This window comes from Liolophura sinensis, chromosome 8 (assembly GCF_032854445.1).
Source record: "Liolophura sinensis isolate JHLJ2023 chromosome 8, CUHK_Ljap_v2, whole genome shotgun sequence".
Lineage (NCBI taxonomy): Eukaryota > Metazoa > Mollusca > Polyplacophora > Chitonida > Chitonidae > Liolophura > Liolophura sinensis.
This window is the reverse complement of record NC_088302.1, coordinates 57,548,331-57,567,045: the sequence shown is the minus strand read 5'-3', so window position 1 is coordinate 57,567,045 and position 18,715 is coordinate 57,548,331. Positions and strand designations below refer to the sequence as shown.

The following is an 18,715-nucleotide window of genomic DNA, read 5'->3' as shown; positions in this document are numbered from 1 at the left end:
TGGGTGGTGTACAGTGTTTGTGCCCTCCCTTATCGTCAACTCTCCTGTCACTGCCTTCACCAGGGAGGTTTGTTGGGAGTTCTGGGCGGTGTACCCTGTGTGTGTCCTCCCTCCTCATCGTCAACTCTCCCGTCACTGCCTTCACCAGGGAGGTCTGCAGGGAATTCTGGGTGGTGTACAGTGTTTGTGTCCTTCCTTATCGTCAACTCTCCTGTCACTGCCTTCACCAGGGAGGTTTGTTGGGAGTTCTGGGTGGTGTACAGTGTATGTGTCCTCCTTCCTCATCGTGAACTGTCCTATCACTGCCTTTATCAGGGAGGTCTGCAGGGAGTTCTGGCGGGTATACAGTGTTTATATGTATCCTGTATGTATGTATCAACAACTCTCCTGTCACTGCCTTCACCAGGGAGGTCTGCAGTGAGTTCTGGGTAGTGTACAGCGTGTGTTTCACTTCATGGCGGCATCTTTCTTGCATTCCGTGATGTTAATGCTGCACTCGGGAATATTTTGCTGGTGATCGGGTTTATGTGAGAAGCCTTGCACCTGCCGAGGGGCGTCCGGGAAACCTGTTCAGGTGCGCCCAACCAAAGCTATTGCCACAGTTTCGTATTCGCAAGATAAACGATTTTGTATTGCCATTAGCAGCGCTCGATCTCTACACAGCAGAAATAAATAACACAGGAACACCTGTTGGTATATTGACGTTATATTTTAGATAACAACATGTAGAGGAAGCAAAAGTGTAACACAACTTGTGTAACCTTCTCCTATACAACAACAACAACAATAAAAGTACAAGGATGTCTGCGGGATATGAACGGCCAAGTATCCCGGTTCAATACGATCACCACATGGATACATCATCAATCCTCCACATTCCTACCCATATGGACACAATTAGTTCAATGATTTAATGTCACTTGGAAAATTATGTGTCAACACTGCTAAAAAGCGGCCCTTGCTCTTGTCAACATAGCAGTAGGCCTAATAACGTAAGCTAGGACTTCACAGGCGTTTTAATTCTTGTTCTTTCTATTGCTTTGAGCATATCCCCAAGCAAGATGACAACTAGACGGTTAAGGATAAAAACACAGAGGAATTACTGGGTAAATACATAATGGATGAAATGATGCTCACACTGACCAGCTATAGCAGCGAGAAATTCTGATAATGTACATGTAACTGTAAACCATTTTTAATCACTCAACCCTATGTGGGACATGCTGTGAATGCCGTCAATGTTCCATATGCATTTCAAATCACACAATTGTTTCAGGAATCACGTTTTAAAGAACCGTACATATGTAGAAACAAATACGAGCGATTTAAAGAATTTATACAACATAAGCCAAGTCTAAAATTAGCGGTATCAAAAAAAGCACGTATATTGGCATCCCGCTAAGATGTGTTCATGAACGTGAATCTTACAGTTGATAGTTATACAGAATTGTGCCAATATACTGACAGTAACATAACACCTGTCATCAGCTATATACTAGTGACGCTTTAATAACTAAAATCTCCTTAGACCAATAACCTAATAATTGTAGCTGAATTTTCTGCTGCACAGGAGAATAATCAAGTTAGAATGGTGTATACGCTTAGTGTTACCCACATGCTCTGTCAACACCTTACATCAGGCTAGAGGAATATATCAGGCTAGGAGAAGTGTGTACAGGCATACGCTCAGTGTCACCCTCATCTCTGTCAACACCTTACATCAGGCTAGAGGAATATATCAGGCTAGGAGAAGTGTGTACAGGCATACGCTTAGTGTCGCTCACATGCCCTGTCAACAGCTTACATCACTTCAGAATACATCAGGCTAGGAGAAGTTTGTATACGATTAGTGTCGCTCACTTGCTCTGTCAATAGCTTACATCACTCCAGGAGAACATATCTCGGGCTAGGAGAAGTATGTACACGCTTTGTATCACTCACATGCGCTGTCAACAGCTTACATCAGGCTAAAAGTGTGTATACGTTCAGTGTCACTCACATGTTCTGTCAACAGCTTACACCACTAAAGTTTAATTATCTACATGCAATGCTCATACTGAACACTCTGTAAGAAAAGTTTACATATTTATGAATATTCAGAAATTTGAAATTATTTTTATTACCTGTCCAAAAGTTTAACTGTACGCATACATCAACACATCCGTCTTTATTCTTTGAAATACATGTAAATACGTGGGCAGAACTGCAAATGAATTGTTTTGATATTTTGAATTCAAGCTCACATGTTGTAACCATTTAAAGGAACATTGTGCTCAACATGCAACAAATTTCATTTTCACTCGTCACTCTGAAAAATTTCTAGTCCAGATTACATGTAGGTGTACACCTGCAACTGTGACACCTAATATTCATACAATTGTGTATGTTTGACTGAATGGCAGTACTATACTGAGTTCAGTAAAATATTACCTTACTCCACAACTACATGGAAAACACAAGATTCATTGCCTTGCTTAAGTTTGGACAACATAAGGTATTTAACAATAAATGGCAGAAAAAATTCTCCACAAAATAGAAACAGATTATATTTTAACTTATGATAATTGGTTTCTCATAATAGCAACACCATTTCAAGAAAGGAAAACAAATTATTAACAAATAATGCACAACATAGAAGGTGGGTAAGACAGGATTTGCGGTCCAAGGTAGGATTGGCCCAACACAATATCCAAGTTTGCAGTCGTCAATGAAAGCGGAAATCCGACACGTCAAGCAAACCAATGAGTGAAATGGACAGGTCAGCGTAACCATTACAGTGAAAGACAGCACCTGACTAATATTTATGTCCACTGAAAGACCGTTCAAAGTATCTTGAACCGGCATTAAATATTTTTTTACATTTTTTTTCAACCCAGTGAAAATTTAGTGAAACTTGTTATATCACAGCTTCAGCACGTCTCCATTATTGACAGCAAGGTGACGTCAAGTTCACTCAAGCTCTCTTACGTCGAAGGTATTTCCCGTATAATAGCCTAAGCAGGAGCGTATGGTTGATTTCAGTTGTGGACTTCGCCTAAGAAGGACCAAGTGATAAATAGCTTTCTTGGGAATTGGACACACTGGAGAGATATTTCTTCCACTACTTGAACTTTCATACAGTAGGCCGGCCAACTATATCATTTATAAAATTTACGAGCAGCCTGGAAATGCACGGCTGAGTATTCTAGCCAAGGATCTCGGCTGTGATCTTATAAAATAGGGTTAGGCGCAAGGGTGGCCAGCGACCCCTGCGTGTCAGTGTATGCATAAACCACCTTTAGCCCAAGACCTTGGCCTATTCCGAAGTAAACAACAACAAACCGACGAAATATCGGCTCTTTACCTCGTCAGGACCCGAGAGCAACCGAATGATTTTCTCGCGAGGTAACGCGGGTTGTCGAGAACTTGTGACATCAACATAGCGGCTGTGGTCTTTACCTAGCAGCGATGGCCACGTAGTTTTCGGCTCCGCTGGATTTACTAGCGATCGGAAGAGGGGACATCTCACCGAGATGAGCATTTCGGTCAACTACGAGTATGAACAGACACTTTTTATCCGTCCCAACATCGATGTGTGAGGGACAGCAGGTAAAACTGGTACGGTTATAGGACAGGTAGCATTGTTGGCATCATGGCCGTTTTCCTTTAGGATGAAGAGACGGCCCGTCAGTGCTAGTTTGTGGTGGTCCATCAATTACCTGTGCCACAACACTGCGTTAAACGGCCCATTCGGCCACATGTAAATAAATTGTTGTAAACGAACTCAAAATGATGTTTTATCAGTAGTTCTGTTCTCATATGTCGCTTCATGGAATGAATGGGAAAAGCCTATATTACAGCTTAAAGGAATACTGTCAACGTCTTATGATCATCGGTATTTATGTAATTATTACCTCATAGGCCCTCATTATAAGGAATCTGCACGTTTGTTTGTCGCCTCGCACGCTTCCCACGGCGACGATCGACTCTCGCAATAGGGAGCTGTCAGCCTGAGCCGAGTTACTGACGTGCCCGTCACGTGATCCCGCAGACGTCACCGTAAGAAGTGGCCCATGCTGAACAACACTGTTCACTTATACTAAATCAAATCTACCACGAGACAATACCAAAATTAAATCATGTCAGACTGTGAAACAGACATACTAGAAATTCCAGTGTGCATGCCACCTATCAACTCGTGCATGTATGATCCTGTACGAACTGATTCAGCACGTGGAGCCCAGGAAATCAACCATGTAAAACCCTCCCCTCATTCATCTGACAGCGAGTCTCACCACTGCGACAGCCGTCAAAAACCAAAAGATTTTTGGACCGACAACTTCACCTGGTAACTACATTTCATCTCAGTTAATTCTTTGCTATTTCCTAACACTGTAATGGTGGCCGCCGTAGTATAAATGAAATGTTCTTGAGTATGGCTTAAAGCGCCAATCAATTAAATTTCTTTGCTATTCAAGACCGCGGACATCCCGGCAGTAGTGGTTTTACTCGCGCCAACAGACTTTGCTCACACAGACAACGGCGGTGAAAACATTGTCAAAATAATATGGGAGTTAATACAGACCTCTGAACCGTGGCATCATCAGTCCACAACTAGGTTTCGTTAACGTTCATAATTTACATATGCTATGCAGAATGTTCTGCAGTAAGCGTACTGTAATTTCTGGTTATTATAAGCCGTTGCTCTCAAAACATTCGCTTGGAAAGGCAAAGAAAGGAATTCCACCTTCCTTGATCAGCTGACAACAGCATCCATAAGCTGCGCATATCACAGGCATGACTATTTCTCAAGAATTTGTCACACAGCAGCAAATTACGGTCAAAATGTATGCCTTTTTTCATCACATGTTTATAGCTTTCTACTATGAATTCTGCACGTATCGAGCCAGCAACTTCGTACGGTGACATCACGGACGCTTGGCAGCCTCTCTTTGAAATTCACGCTATGCGTATTCAGTCAAGCAGTCTTCTTCACTGACTGCCGCAAAACGACTACACACAGGCCGTGTGTGGTTAAAGAGGCCCAAATACTGTCAGTATGAACTTTTTAAACAATCTGGAGGCACAAAATATAGAAATTCTTCACAGTATTCCCTTATGCCACAAAATCTGATAGCAACATGTTTGATTGGATAAAATTCTCACGATGGTTGCCTTGATTTGTGCCATTTGTGAAGTTTTGTCATTTTGTTCTATATGTTATTCGGTGAAATCTCATTAAAATAATAAAGTATGATACTTTTCAGAAAGCTTGCCTATCCTGCTTTCTATTTAAATATATTTTAGCCAGGTGCTATCTTGTCCCTTAACTTCTACAGGGCACTACACTTAAGGATGGTTACCTTTGTTCCTCTCAACATCTACATGTAGTCCTGAATGAATCAACATAAACCTCTCCTCCTGTCTTCAGTATAAAGCACCTCACAGAACTGAGATATCACGCTCTGTTTTCTCCTCACAAAAAGGCATTCTATAAATACTACAATTATTTACATTTAATAACATTAACAAACCGCCAAATACAACATTTCAAACTTGTCAACAAGTGAAGCCTTGAAAATGATGTGTACTTGTTATTATTGTTTACACGTTACTAATTATCTGTTATGATCTGTTTAACGTAACAGCACATTACATGTACGAAGCAGGCCTTTCAGAAGTTCGTGTTTTAATACATCTGTTACATAACATATTCGTTTAATTTCAGTTGTGAAAATTGATCACCTGCCTACAAGGACAGCTACACAAACCCACCAAAATGCATGTGCTTTTTGTTGTAAGCTTAAATATCTGTTGTATACATTTGTAAAATTGCACATGAAGTTGCTCTTGTCTCCCCCACCTTTCCCCAGGAATGTGGGGTCAGTAACAGGCCACAAGGAGGTAACTACAACCAACAGTAACTACTTCAATCTCTGGTCATCACCCTAAATGTCTGACACAATGGAGATCTGTACAACAGCATTACAGTTACAATCTGAGCCCATGGAGAGGTTTATACCATAACATAGCAGCTACCATATCAGCCAATGCAAAGGTTTATTAGAAAATCTGCCAAACAGTATGCAATAAATAAAACTGACGAGTGGGTACACCACCACCTGTGCCACCGCATTATATACATGTTTATGACTATACTAAATCTATCGTGTTGTCCAAAAAAATGATGCTCAAATTCTGCAAATTTATGAGTAATAAATGTACACATGCATGTCAGTCATATGTACATGTGTGTTCAGTGATGATGTGAATATCATGTAAAATCATATATAATTAAATTAAGCATTCACAGTATTTCCCCCTGTAAGGGCATGATATACTGATTTTAGTTTAACTCCATAATTAAAAACTGCTGAGGTCATTTCTATGGGTGGAGTACACCTTTGTCAGCTAGGTGTATTATGCAGATTTATAAGGCTCTCAAAACCTTTTTTCTGCAGTGATAAATGAGCAGTTAGATGTAGATCTGGTGCCTGATAATGTCCTGGACACAGACTTGTTAACAAGAAGCAGAACTTCCACCTTCACGTTAAAAGCAGTTTTGCCAACCATGATGGGGTAAGAGTGTGGACAAGATGTTCAATCTTTTTTGTCAGTTTAGTTTGCTAAATCTGAGAAAAGACACTGATATTTAATTTCTTGGTGAAACAAAGGTGGAAAAAATGTTACTTTCTTCTAAGGTAAATACATTTTTTGTATGAAGCTACTCTTAACATGAGCATCAAAAATTCTGTCACACTGTGAACTACATCAACGTGACAGATGTGTAAAAAGGAGTTTCTGATTGTGTTCATCAGGAGGCAATTACAATACATTGTACAGGACTATCACACAGCCTTATCTTCATTATGAAGTCATACAATCCCTTCTTAAAGTTTTCAAGTGCATTGTGTAACAGCAGCAGGAAAAACAACAAGAAAACAAAAACTTATGCCAGGAAAACAACTACAAGTATTCTTCCAGAATATTTTCGTGAAAGTACTGTATGAATTATGACATCAATTATGACAACATTTAGTGTGTACTGCCGTCAGTGTTGTAGAGGCAAACTGTGGTGGTTAAATTCCCAAGTATTGTAGGTTCTTAATGGTAAATGTAGCAACAATACAGGAAAACGTCTCACCTACACAGGAAGAGGTAAGCAAGAAGAATATTACATATGGAATGAACTTGCACTTGTAAGTACAGTAATGTTGAACTTAACTGAAAATGAAGTTTGTGAGCAGATGGCAAAATGACAAACTGATTCAACTGTCCAACTTATTTAATGTGATCAAATATACCTGATCTGAAAATAAGTTTCAAGAGAGCTTGGGGACTGACAGATTCTAAATCTATTTTTAGGAATCCTACATGTATGTTCAATAAATTATTATGAACAAAGAACAGTAAAAAAAATGAAGGAAAATTTGTCAGATCCATTTATCTTGTGACCATGAATGTCAGGCATCAAGACTTAATTGTTCTTAAGACACCATTTTTTTAACAAAACCTCTTTCCCAAGTAGAATTTTGCTAACAGATGTACGAAGGGCAGCATAAGAGTGCAACAATAACAATTATGGCCATTTGACCACATTAAGTGTCATAGATAGCTATGTGTATAGGTTTATAAGACATAGGGTGCCACTTATAGGATATATATAGGCGATGAAGAAAGATGAAGGAAGCAAGCACTGCAACAGAGCTACGTATCAAGAACTGTTGGACAAAGGGCAAGAAAAAGGATGCATATTGTACAACTGGTGACCCTGGTGAATTATCATAATAGTGACATCCCCCCCAATGTACTAGCCCATGGGAACCCAGACGCTGGGGGTGATGTTACAGAGACCTTGTCACATCCTGATGCCACCGACTACGCGGTACATTACTGTCAGCACCTTTACTGCATTCAACACACTGAAAACTAGCTTCCATTTCACTTGATTCTTGTATGTGCTGTTGATTTTTGTTTTTATTCGTTGCCTTCCACAAGAAAGATGCACCAGTTTTGCTAATTCAAATTCACACAGGACTGAAAGTTTGTTTATAGGGCCCCAAAATGGAAACAAGACTGTCACTTGTCCCGTGCTGACACATGCACAGTCCTGGTTCCCCAATATCACGGTGGCAGAATCTTCAGCCTTGGTAAGTTGGGCAAAGCTGGCTTTATCACAAACGCACGTGTCCTCCAGAGAAAATACCAGTGGTAGGGGGTAGCACTGACACTTACACATCCTCAGTGAGGTGCGCCTCAGTCTGCACGGTCGCAGAGCTGCACTAACTAAGGCTGTGGTCATGCGAGGAGGAGCAGCTGTCTTTGCTGCAGCTGCTGAAGCGACGTGCAGGTGTCATCAAGGATTGCAGCTCATTACATTCCGAGTCACTAAGGTGACCAGCGTCGTCACAGGTCATGCGTTTTGCAGCTGCACTATCAGTGGCTGATGTGGAAGGTTCCGTGATGCAGCCACTGTCAGTGCAGAGGGAGCGGGGGTGGTATTGTATGGAGGGGTGGGTGAAGTGGACAATCTTGACCCCCCCGACAGCACCCATCTCGTCCGGACTAGAAGATGGTTCCACCTCATCCATGACCCCTGAGGCAGTACCACTCTCTGGGTCAGCAGGCACCATGCTGTCCTGACTGCCGTGAAGCTGACAAAACAACACAGGAAACTAGTTAGTCAGTCTGATTGTTTGAAACAATGGGAATATATCTGCCTTCTGTAGTTGTCAGTTCCCATTTATTTTTGATCTAACAAACTCATCTGAATGTACAATGTACATGTGTAACAGTTGCAGGGACCTCGTGGAATTGACAGATTGATTGTTACTAAATCCCATATTCAAGAATTTACCGGTTATACCATGTCTGTCCATTTCATGGGTGGAGGAAACCAAAGTGCCTTCTGGGTAAACAACTACCATTTGGCAAGTTACTGATGAACCTTCCCACATGACAAACAAAGATGTACACCATATTGGTAAAGGCAAGTTATCCCTAAAACGTTAGCATTGTCAAATGCTTAAGGCCACCAAGATTCCACAGCAGCGATAACGAGGCAATCCAATTAATTCCTACCCACGACCAGGTTTGAATCCACACCTTGCCTATCCTAGCGACATGAAGGCAAGCACCTTTAACCACTAGGCCACAGCCCACTCCCCACACAAATAAACATGGCACTCATGCAAAGACATACAAAGGTGGATTTCACAATATCCGCTGTCAGCAGACATCTGACTGGTCACATATATCAATGATATTCGTTTTATTTAATCCATTAAATATTGAGCAAACAGATTATGCTTTGTGAAGTAAAAAACCCAAATCACTGATTTAAGCATGGAACATCGATAAAATGGTACTTGTCATCTATATTGTTCTAATGACTATTTTATCTTAAATGACTGTGTTACGGGTAACAGGTAGACTCAACAAGCAGCCACAGTCACAACTCTGTAGACACCTTACAAACTTCCAGACCTAAGGCTACTTCGTCGCTCAATTAATCGAACTGTGCAGTGTGGAAGACTAACCTAACCACAAGTGAGGGAGGTAAAAGACCAATCCAATAGCACCAGTGTGTCTCACCTGTATCTGCATGCCATAAGCTCTCAGGATGTCCATCTTACACATGGGGCAGCTCCTCTGGTCCATCAGCCAGGGATCAACACAGGACTTGTGGTACACGTGTCTGCAATGAGAAAACCACACAACAATTTCATATCTAACCAACACAGGACTTGTGGTACATGTGTCTACAATGAGAAAACCAAACAACCATTTCACATCTAACCACATGGGACTTGTGGTACATGTGCCTGCGATGAGAAAACCACACAACCATTTCACATCTAACACGGGTCATGTGGTACATGTGTCTGCAATGAAAAAAACACACAATCATTACACATCTGATCCACACAGAACTTGTGCCACGTATGTCAGCAATGAGAAAACCACACAATCATTACACATCTGATCCACAGAGGACTTGCAGTACGCGTGTCTGCAATGAGAAAACCACACAATCATTACACATCTGATCCACAGAGGACTTGCGGTACGCGTGTCTGCAATGAGAAAACCACACAATCATTACACATCTGATCCACAGAGGACTTGCAGTATGCGTGTCTGCTATGAGAAAACCACACAATCATTACACATCTGATCCACACAGGACTTACGGTAAACATGTCTGCAATGAGAAAACCACACAGTCATAACACATCTGATCCAGACAGGACTTGCATGCTACATGTATTAGACAAGTCACTCTCACAGACATCAACTATGTCTTAGGTGACATGAAAGCATTTATGTCATGACATCAGATTGTCAGATAAAATGAGTATTGTTGCATGTATGTCTAACACACTACACTTTTAATGATTTACAAGGCCATGATATGTAAATGAGATTTCTCAACCACCTGCAGCATGTCCGACTAACAGGATACTGAAGAACCACCTGTACTACCGTACAACCCCTGCTGAATCTGTTCATGATAGGCTACTGTACAACCATCTGTTGTATCTGTTCATGACAGGCTCCTGTACAGCCCATGGTGTATCTGTTCGTGGCAGGTTCCTGTACAACCACCTCCTGTATCTGTTCATGGCAGGTTACTGTACAAGCACCTCCTGTATCTGTTCATGGCAGGTTACTATATAACCGTCTTCTGTATCTGCTCATGACAGGCTACTGTATAACCACCTGTTGTATCTGTTCATGGCCACTTTACAACCACCTGCTGTATCTGTTCATGGCAGGTTACTGTATAACAGTCTTCTGTATCTGTTCATGGCAGGCTACTGTATAACTGTCTCCTGTATCTGTTCATGACAGGCTACTGTCCCACCATTTGTTGTATCTGTTCATGGCAGGCTTCTGTACAACCACCTGCTGTATCTGTTCATGACAGGCTACTGTACAACCACCTGTTGTATCTGTTCATGGCCACTTTACAACCACCTGCTGTATCTGTTCATGGCAGGTTACTGTATAACAGTCTTCTGTATCTGTTCATGGCAGGCTACTGTATAACTGTCTCCTGTATCTGTTCATGACAGGCTACTGTACAACCAACTGTTGTATCTTTTCATGGCAGGCTACTGTACAACCACCTGCTGTATCTGTTCATGGTAGGCTACTGTCCCACCATCTGCTGTGTCTGTTCATGGCAGGCTACTGTACAACCAACCACCTGCTGTATATGTTCATGGCAGGCTATTGTACAGCCCCTGCTGTATCTGTTCATGGCAGGCTACTGTCCCACCATCTGCTGTGTCTGTTCATGGCAGGTTACTGTACAACCAGCTGCTGTATCTGTTCATGGTAGGCTACTGTCCCACCATCTGCTGTGTCTGTTCATGGAAGGCTACTGTACAACCAACCACTTGCTGTATATCTTCATGGCAGGCTACTGTACAGCCCCTGCTGTATCTGTTCATGGCAGGCTACTGTCCCACCATCTGCTGTGTCTGTTCATGGCAGGCTACTGTACAACCACCTGCTGTATCTGTTCATGGCAGGCCACTGTCCCACCATCTCCTGTGTCTGTTCATGACAGGCTACAGTACAACCAACCGCCTGCTGTATATGTTCATGGCAGGCTGCTGTACAACCCCCTGCTGTATCTGTTCATGGCAGGTTACTGTACAACTGTCTGCTGTATGTGTTCATGGCAGGCTACTGTACAACCACCTGCTGTATCTGTTCATGGTAGGCCACTGTCCCACCATCTGCTGTGTCTATTCATGGCAGGCTACAGTACAACCAACCACCTGCTGTATATGTTCATGGCAGGCTGCTGTACAACCCCCTGCTGTATCTGTTCACGGCAGGTTACTGTACAACTGTCTGCTGTATGTGTTCATGGCAGGCTACTGTATAACCACTTGCTGTATCTGTTCATGAAAGATGACAGCAATTTAAGACTTACTTCACTGCAGATGTAATGACAGTCAAGAAAGGAGATATGTACGTTGTGAGTTGTGGCTGTGGTACTACAGTAAAATGCTTTTCTGAAACAAATAATTGTTGTGTGTAGATTAGTGGTTGTGAAAAGCAATAAACTGTCCAATTACACGACTCACTTGCACGGGAGTATCCTGATAACATCGGAGCTCTTGTAACTCTCGATACACACAGCACACTGGTCGTAATCCGATTCCAATTCCTGAAACAGGAAAGACATACCTATAGGATGTACAATGTATTTATGTAGAATACAGTTTCCATCATTGGTAGAGTGACACAGTAAAAAACATTGTTTAGATGTTTTATTTCCTTGTGTCTCACACTACATTTACATGTGCCATATTTGAAGAGGCTACATCAGAGATTTTTTGGCAAAAAAATCTGTATTTGCTAATCATTTCAATTTTTCTGTATTTACCAAGAATAGCTCAAACTATTGCCTTTTAGTAAATATCAGAATCATACATGTACATTTAGTACAATGTTAAAATGATTCTTAAGTTTGAAAAAGTTATAATGCAACCAACTTTGCATATTTTAGAAACTTTATCATCCATTTTGAATGCTAGCACAGATGGCATTTTGTGAAAGGTATTTATTTGGGCTGTTATAAAAAAAAATAGATTGAATCTGTGCTGATTGATTTCAAAAATCTCTGATAACACTTCCTATTTATACACACCAGATTATACATCCCTACATCTATTCATACATGCTGGATATCTCAATGTCTATTCCTACACAACAGCTATCCCCACATCTATTCAAACATGCTGGATATCTCAATGTCTATTCCTACACACCAGATATCCCCACATCTATTCATACATGCTGGGTATCTTCATGTCTATTCCTACACACCAGATATCTCCACATCTATTCATACATGCTGGATATCTCAATGTCTATTCCTACACAACAGATATCCCCACATCTATTCATACATGCTGGATATCTCAATGTCTATTCCTACACAACAGATATCCCCACATCTATTCAAACATGCTGGATATCTCAATGTCTATTCCTACACACCAGATATCTCCACATCTATTCATACATGCTGGATATCTCCAGGTCTATTCCTACACACCAGATAACCCCACATCTATTCATACATGCTGGGTATCTTCATGTCTATTCCTACACACCAGATATCCCCACATCTATTCATACATGCTGGATATCTCAATGTCTATTCCTACACACCAGATAACCCCACATCTATTCATACATGCTGGATATCTCAATGTCTATTCCTACACACCAGATAACCCCACATCTATTCATACAGCCTGGATATCTCAATGCCTATTCCTACACAACAGATATCCCCATACCTATTCATACATGCTGGGTATCTCAATGTCTATTCCTACACAAGATATCCCCACATCTATTCATACATGCTGGATATCTCCATGTCTATTCCTACACAACAGATATCCCCACATCTATTCATACATGCTGGATATCTCAATGTCTATTCCTACACAACAGATATCCCCACATCTATTCACACATGGTGGGTATCTCCATGTCTATTCATACACACCAGACATCCCAACACCTATACAGACATCCCAACACCTATAGAGACATATCAAATATCCCCACAGCTATTCACACACACCAGACATCCCAGCACCTACTCAGACATGCAGGATATTGGCATACCTATTCAGACATGCCAGATACATGTATCTCCTTCTTGTGTCATAATTTATTGGTATTGGATTTCACCACACCCTAACTATTTGAGCCACTAAGGGGCCTTATATCTATGTTTTAGTCTGGCTTTGCAAATCAATGACACCATACAGAAACAGAAACGAGGGTTTCTGACAACTTGTACATGTTTCACATCACAAAGACATGAACACCAGAAAGCTAGAATGTATATGTACATGCTTGAGGAAGAAAATCTTTGATGAACTCATCAGGTAGGAGACAGCAAACAGACCTTCTGGACCAAGCCCCCCACCCACACACACACTCCTCAATAGAGTTGATGAAAATCAGCATAGACCAAAGGGATCAAGGCCAATATTTGCACACATAGGTAATAGTTACAACGTATGCCCCAGAAAATCGTGACTAATGGGCGTACACAGCCGGTGATCTCAGGCTGCTAACTACCTGCTAAAGTCTCTCACCACCCATGTGTGACGGAAAATCAATCAATCTGATCCAGTGGTAATTGCTTTGGATGACTCATATCTGCAGATTTATCAGTTCTGACACAAAGGTCGACACTGCCCTCATATACTGCTCAGGTGAAATGTTGGTTGTAATAAATCAATCTAACATTTCCCAAATAACTGCTGATCAATGCCAATTACATCCTGCCACTCAACATGTACTTGTATCTATAACAACTGTACATGTATAACAGAATCTAGAACTTTCTGCCTAAGGCAGGGATTGGCCTCACAACTCAGCCTAGAGTTATAGACGCAACCACTGTGCTACATGTATATCCCACAAGTAATTGATCTATGGTCCTGTTGAGAGAATGCTACTAAAAAACTCAAATCTAGAGCCTACCTAGAACACCACAATCTTATACTGCTCCCCACCCCACCTCAAGCCTGATACAGCTGTCAGGGGCATGGCACATCCCTTTACAGGACATATCATACATGTACATAAGTACAGGTACCTAACCTACCCTAGTGCCTGGCTTCACCACCTTACTGATATACATGTACAGGGCATAACACACATGTACATAAGTACACGTACCTAACCAACCCTAGTGCCTGGCTCCACCACCTGACTGATATACATATACTGGGCATAACACACATGTATGTAAGTACAGGTACCTAACCAACCCTAGTGCCTGGCTCCACCACCTGACTGATATACATATACTGGGCATAACACACATGTACATAAGTACAGGTACCTAACCAACCCTAGTGCCTGGCTCCACCACCTGAATGATATACATGTACTGGGCATAACATAAATGTAGATAAGTACAGGTACCTAACCAATCCTAGTGCCTGGCTCCACCACCTGACTGATATACATGTACAGGGCATAACACACATGTACATAACTACACGTACCTAACCAACCCTAGTGCCTGACTCCACCACCTGAATGATATACATGCACAGGGCATAACAAATATGTACATAAGTACACATACCTAACCAACACTAGTGCCTGGTTTCATCACCTGACTGATATACATGTACTGGGCATAACACACATGTATGTAAGTACAGGTACCTAACCAACCCTAGCGCCTGGCTCCACCACCTGACTGATATACATGTACAGGGCATAACATAACCAACCCTAGGTGCCTAACCAACCCTAGTGCCTGGCTCCACCACCTGACTGATATACATGTACAGGGCATAACATAACCAACCCTAGTGCTTGGCTTCACCACCTGACTGATGTACACATACAGGGCATAACATACATCTACATAAGTACAGGTACCTAACCAATCTTAGTGCCTAGCTTTACCACCTGCTTAATATACATATACAGGGTATAACACACATGTAAGTAAGTACAGGTATGTAACCAACCCTAGTGCCTGGCGCTACCACCTGACTGATATGCATGTACATGTACAGACGTCAACTACCATCAATTATAGCTTACCTTGGCCAAAAACTGATGGAAGAACTGTAGTGGGTGTGTTCTTCTGGGATGAACTGCAGTAGGGGTAGGTTTAGGCTGTGTTAATAGTGTCTAGTGTGTTCAGTATACCACCTGTACCTGTTTCTGTTACCAGGCGCATCAGGTTACAAAACAACATTGTTGGGTGAATGTTGGGGGAGTCTGGCAAAGTAAGACAGAAGGACTTTATGGCTGCAGAAGCAAAAGCAATTTAGGTGGGGATGGGTGCAAAGTGTCGGATTAGAGACAACAGTAAATTTAGAGACGGGGGGAAATCTTATTCAACAAATTCAGATTAATATAGCTTTCAACCACAGTACCTTTCAACCTGTTTTATACATGTAAATGTGCCATGTGAAACAAAGTAATCAATTACTGTGTTAGCTTTCAAGTAGCCTCCTTCATACATGTAGATGTGTGATGTGAAACAAAGTAATCAATTACTACATGTATGTTAGCTTTCAAGTAGCCTCCTTTATACCTGTAGATGTGCCATGGGAAACAAAGTAATCAATTACTGTGTTAGCTTCGAAGCAGCCCCCTTTATACATGTAGATGTGCCATGTGAAACAAAGTAATCAATTACTATGTTAGCTTTCAAGTAGCCTCCTTCATACATGTAGATGTGTGATGTGAAACAAAGTAATCAATTACTACATGTATGTTAGCTTTCAAGTAGCCTCCTTTATACCTGTAGATGTGCCATGGGAAACAAAGTAATCAATTACTGTGTTAGCTTCGAAGCAGCCCCCTTTATACATGTAGATGTGCCATGTGAAACAAAGTAATCAATTACTGTGTTAGCTTTCAAGTAGCCTCCTTCATACATGTAGATGTGTGATGTGAAACAAAGTAATCAATTACTACATGTATGTTAGCTTTCAAGTAGCCTCCTTTATACATGTAGATGTGCCATGGGAAACAAAGTAATCAATTACTGTGTTAGCTTCGAAGCAGCCCCCTTTATACATGTAGATGTGCCATGTGAAACAAAGTAATCAATTACTGTGTTAGCTTTCAAGTAGCCTCCTTTATACATGTAGATGTGCTATGGGAAACAAAGTAATCAATTACTGTGTTAGCTTCGAAGTAGCCCCCTTTATACATGTAGATGTGCCATGTGAAACAAAGTAATCAATTACTGTGTTAGCTTTCAAGTAGCCTCCTTTATACATGTAGATGTGCCATGGGAAACAAAGTAATCAATTACTGTGTTAGCTTTGAAGTAGCCTCCTTTATACATGTAGATGTGTGATGTGAAACAAAGTAATCAATTACTACATGTATGTTAGCTTTAAAGTAGCCTCCTTTATACATGTAGATGTGTCATGGGAAACAAAGTAATCAATTACTATGTTAGCTTCGAAGCAGCCTGTTTTATACATGTAAATGTGTCATGTGAAACAAAGTAATCAATTACTGTGTTAGCTTTGAAGTAGCCTCCTTTATACATGTAGATGTGTGATGTGAAACAAAGTAATCAATTACTACATGTATGTTAGCTTTAAAGTAGCCTCCTTTATACATGTAGATGTGTCATGGGAAACAAAGTAATCAATTACTATGTTAGCTTCGAAACAGCCTGTTTTATACATGTAAATGTGTCATGTGAAACAAAGTAATCAATTACTATATTATCTTCTGAACCGACACCTTGGTATGACACCTACACATGGTCTCTAGTCAGAGCAACCCTGTTGAACTAACAGGGCTGTGGATGCAGCAGAGTAGGCATAGTCTCTCTTAATGCTGCTTCTTCTTGATAGGCATACATGGAACACCACTGAGGGCAAGGCCTGCTAACAGATCACATTCCCTCTCCATTACACTCATTCTACATCTGGGTTAATAGATATGTGCTGATCATTGTGAGATAACAGTGAGCTGCCTTTCCTTAGGAATCAGTCTCATATTGTATCTAAAGACTCTGCCCATGCATTCTTGACTCAGCCTGAGGTCTCAATAACATGTTACTGAGTAATACTGTTATTCTCAGATCATATTTCAGCATTTAACGTGCATATACACTAAGTCAAGTGTGTGAATATTGATTTTTATCTGGGGAAAATATCATTTAGAATATTAATATGTATTTGGCTGTTGTTTATTACCATTGCCCCTTCCCATTATTACACCCCCACATTACCAAACACAAATGCTATTATATAACCTGATGTTATGCGCCTGAAAAACATGTTTATTAACACCTGAGAATTAAAGTCTGGCTGAAGACTAACATACATGTATACCTGGTTAAGTGAGCATGTGCCACCACACAAGCACATTTACCTCTGGCTTACCTTGCCACCACACAAGCGCACTTATTCCTAGCTTACCTCGTCACCACACAAGCACATTTATACCTGGCTTACCTTGACACAACACAAGCACATTTACACCTGGCTTACATTGCAACCACACACGCACATACACCTGGCTTGCCTTGCCACCACACAAGCATATTTACACCTGGCTTACCTTGTCACCGCTGCGGACCGTTCTCTGGGGAATCTTTGAAATAGCTTTCTTGGCAGCGCTCGCCAATCGCCTCTGAAACACAAAGAAACCATCCCTGTAAATCTGGTGAAAGGAGACACATGTATTTACACCAACATTAGGTCTTGTGACAACTTGTGTTGGATCCTAAGGACAGTGATCAGGTCACACCATACACATGTATAAAAGGCACTACATCTACTTCTTGTGTTTGTACACAGCTGTACACAGCTTGATGACATGCCCACTGGCATGTCATCAAACACATATGCATGTGTGGAGTGCATGCATGTATTTACAGTGCTGCTTGACTGTAATGCCATGCTAAATACACCAGACCAGCCAGCCAAGAAACACAATACACTCACACTTAATTTACTAATATCACATGGTTCTTCTTTGGCCGTACCCGGAAAGGTCTGTCAACAACCTGCAGATGATTTTGAGTTTCCCTGTGCTCTGCCTGATTTCCTCCTACCTTAATTCTGGCTGCCATCGGATAAATGAAATATTCTTCAGTAGGGCTTAAAACACCAATCAAATAAATAAATAAAATACAGCCATTAGTTTTACATCTACATGTGAGTGAGTGAGTGCTTAGGGC

General features: G+C 41.2%; 1 protein-coding gene across 2 annotated transcripts in view; it reads right to left on the bottom strand.

Moving 5' to 3' along the window:
* Positions 1–668: 668 nt before the first annotated feature.
* LOC135472124 (RING finger protein 150-like) overlaps positions 669–18,715 on the bottom strand; it is a 46,233-nt gene continuing 28,186 nt past the window's right edge. The window contains exons 3-7 of one of the 2 annotated variants that reach the window (XR_010444498.1): positions 18,094–18,165; positions 12,084–12,166; positions 9,574–9,676; positions 1,715–8,633; positions 669–1,630 (exon numbers count right to left, since the gene is read on the bottom strand). Coding sequence is in view for 1 of the 2 variants with exons in the window: in XM_064751482.1 (XP_064607552.1) it covers positions 8,262–8,633; positions 9,574–9,676; positions 12,084–12,166; positions 18,094–18,165 (630 nt within the window). In the remaining variant the exon portion in view is untranslated. Of the gene's footprint in view, positions 8,634–9,573; positions 9,677–12,083; positions 12,167–18,093; positions 18,166–18,715 lie in introns of both variants that reach the window. The other variant, XM_064751482.1, reaches the window with a different exon arrangement.